The sequence below is a fragment of the Alosa pseudoharengus genome, unplaced genomic scaffold (genome assembly GCF_046254945.1).
Source record: "Alosa pseudoharengus isolate Yale_2024_CS ecotype anadromous, Long Island Sound unplaced genomic scaffold, YU_APseudo_1.1 YU_APseudo_1.1_scf_7, whole genome shotgun sequence".
Classification (NCBI taxonomy): domain Eukaryota; kingdom Metazoa; phylum Chordata; class Actinopteri; order Clupeiformes; family Clupeidae; genus Alosa; species Alosa pseudoharengus.
Genome location: NW_027468859.1, coordinates 2949621 through 2952993, shown reverse-complemented (window position 1 = coordinate 2952993; position 3373 = coordinate 2949621). Strand labels below are relative to the sequence as shown.

The 3373-nt window shown below is 39.2% G+C and overlaps 1 protein-coding gene across 1 annotated transcript in view; it reads left to right on the top strand.

The window, feature by feature from the left end:
• Positions 1-1080: 1080 nt before the first annotated feature.
• acat2 (acetyl-CoA acetyltransferase 2) overlaps positions 1081-3373 on the top strand; it is a 16413-nt gene continuing 14120 nt past the window's right edge. The window contains exons 1-2 of the mRNA XM_076272597.1: positions 1081-1268; positions 2310-2444. Of these exons, the coding sequence (XP_076128712.1) occupies positions 1220-1268; positions 2310-2444 (184 nt within the window). The 5' untranslated portion in view covers positions 1081-1219. The remainder of the gene's footprint in view (positions 1269-2309; positions 2445-3373) is intronic.

Genomic DNA, 3373 nt, shown 5'->3' with positions numbered 1-3373 from the left:
AGGCTATATCACGACTACTTCATGACTACCTAAAACCGTCTTTATTCAAAAACTTATTCAGTGTCATTGGTCATTGATTTATGTACTCAAAAATAACCCTCTAGCCTTTTTCACAAGCCTGTATTACGCAATGGGTTCCTCAAAATTCCACGCACATTATTATTGATTTACTTTCTTCCAGATATAAAGTTCTTTTGTGATTTTTTTTTGAATAAAATGATGGCTTGATTGAAAAAAAGTTGGTACTCATGATCCTAAATTCATAAACTCAAAGTTGCAAGTTGGGTGCTTAATATGATATCACATCGGCTTTATGCAGCCATATTTGTGTATAGGTATCCTAGGTATCTTTGTGCTTCAGGGATATTCTGAACAACGATCTTAAATCGAGTTGAGTGATTACCCAGGCTTTATTTACAATAACTTTAAAAATGATGTTTCATTGCAACTTTGAGGGCATTTCCACCCTTTATCTAAAAAAAACACAATTTTGCTGTCCATGGGCTAAAAGTGTGTTTATTATAAAGTGTGTTTTTAATCTGGTAACCAAATGCTTAGCTCACCAGTTTCTCCTTTTAATTCTGAATCCATACATACCTCATATGTTATAATTGGTTAAACTAGTGAAAAGTTGTAGCAGTTTAAATATTTTGCAGCGCCCCCTAGAGGCTATTTTGTTATCTGTGTGTTTGACACTCGGACTCAAATTGTTCTATAGACCCTTCACTTCAACTTAGAAGTGAAAACCAAACTTTAACACCAATTTGAAATGACTGAGAAAAATTACACATACATACGACCCCACTATTAGGCATTAGCTTTTGAGTTGAATTGCTTGAGTCATAGTGTTGAACGAGTTGTCATGTAATCTACCAGGTAGTCTCTTGCCATTTTTATTACATGTGAGAACTGCTATTCTGTAAAATAGTATGTTTTCCCCCAACATGAATGATGATAATTCGAGAAAATATGCCAAAGCGACTGAGAAAAACTAAGCTTGTAAGCCACCGTGGTCTTCCCAGCCGCTAGATGGAGCCCTGTATCGCATGTTCTTCTTCTCTCATTTGGCGACTATCGTAATCAAATGAATGAAGCAACATGCTAATAAGAGGGAGTAGGTCCAAGGTGGTTGTCCGTGTACTCGCATCGCCTCCGACGGATAAGCTCGCTCGCCTTCGCATCGCAGGACTACCGCACCTTGCTTCTCCCCACTGCCGTAATGGATCGTGAGACAGTTGTCATCGTCTCTGCAGCAAGAACCCCGATAGGTAAACCCTGTTCAATAAAACTAATACGTTACGTTACTCATAGCAAGTAGGAAGAAGAAGTGGGTTTTGTTATCATTCCTTGAAGATAGTTTCTCACTCACGACAGTCTAGCATTATAGATAACTTGATTTGTAATGCTGTTCTTTTAACACCAGGCAATTTGACTGTTACTGAGCTGAGCTGGTTCGTCTCGGTAGAGTGAGTGAAAGTGTCTGTCGGTCGTAGTGGTAACGTTAGCCTAAACAAACACAGTGCATGAATCTCTACTTTAAAACGAGCACGTCACAACGATTTACAAAATGCTGTATGTGTTAGTGAAGTTTTTAAATGAATGCGTTTCGATGTTCCGTGCCTGTGTTGACAGTATTTGATACAGTAGTGGTTAGCCAACCACTGCACTGTCCCAGGTTGCTGTCATTCAGTGAGCGAGCTACCTCTACTCGTGTGTTGAAAAGGAAGACATGTTTCCTGCGCAGCTATTGGCTGCCTGACATTCTGTTCAGTTTACTCTCACTGTGATTGGCCGGTTCACCATAGTGCCATGGGTCAGGGACATGTTGGGATTGGTCAGTCTGTCGACTGTAGGTAGGATGGTTTTGGGATGTCAGGATGTTAAGAAGAAGTGACTGATAACAACGAGTAGTACACGAGTAACTAGATGCAATCTTGATCTACAAAGCTACATTCAAGTAGGCTTTAAAAAAAGTATTTTTAACGTAGCTTACATAGCAGAATGAATAGGATTAAATCAAATCAAGTGACTTTATTGATGTGGAAAGAAACAATTGTAATTATCAAAGTATCAATCAGGGTGAAATAAAAAAATAGAATTGTATATTATTGTATTTAAGTCTATAGCGCAGTGAATTGAGAATGTCTGCGTATCCTTTTGTGTGTGTCTGCATGTGTGTGTGTGTCTGCGTGTGTGTGTCTGCATGTCTGTATGTGTGTGTCTGCTTGTGTGCCTGCATGTGTCTGTGTGTGCATGTGTGTGTGTGTGTGCGCGCATATGTGTGTTTGTGTGTGTGTGTGTGTGTCTAGGGTCGTTTAATGGAGCCTTCTCCACTCTGCCTCTTCATGAATTGGCCTCCGTGGTTATCAAGGACGCGCTTCAGCGGGCCGGCGTGACCCCGGACCAGGTGTCAGAGGTCATCATGGGTCACGTGCTCACCGCAGGTAAGAGCTGACGTCATGCGGTCATGAACTCTCGACAGGTAAGAACTGACGTCATGCGGTCATGAACTCACGTGCAGGTTAAAACTGACGTCATGTGATCATGAATACCATTGGATATATATAAGGGGCAGCCGAGGCCTACTGGTTGGCGCTTTGGACTTGTAACAGGAGGGTTGCCAGTTCGAACCCCAACCAGTAGGAAGCGGCTGAAGTGCCCCTGCGCCGGGATTAGTGTGTGCTTCACCTCACTGTGTTCACTGTGTGCTGAGTGTGTTTCACTAATTCACGGATTGGGATAAATGCAGAAACCAAATTTCCCTCACGGGATCAAAAGAGTACTTATACTTATATATATATATATACTTATATACTTATATTATATTGGATATAAGTCAAGTCTCTAGTATTCAAGTCTCAAGTATTTCTATAGCACACTTAACAAGCAACAGCAGTTGACCCAAGGTGCTTCCCAGTAAAGGATACAAGGATACAAAGACTCAATAAATAAGTCAATAAATAAAAACTAGCAATGCAGTCAAATAATAAAATAACACACACATAGTTAGGCTAAGGTGTAAAAACTAGGGCTGTCAATCGATTAAAAAATGTAATCAAATTAATTACATACTCTGTGATTAATTCATCTAAATTAATCGCACATATAATTTTTGCTGTGAAAGTATTTAAAATATTTAAATTCAGATGAATCATTGAATAATCAGCATTAGTGACATTAAAGTTCAAAAACTGTTTTATTATTATTTTCACTCTTCAAATAATGGCCATAATAATCTATGATATAACCTAATATGCTGAGGAAATAAATTCAAAAGTGCTTCGGGAAGAAGTTTTTTTTTCATATACAAGGCATTTCAGGCCACAGATATAACCTAAGGGACACAATGAAAATAAATGAACACTCCCCTCAA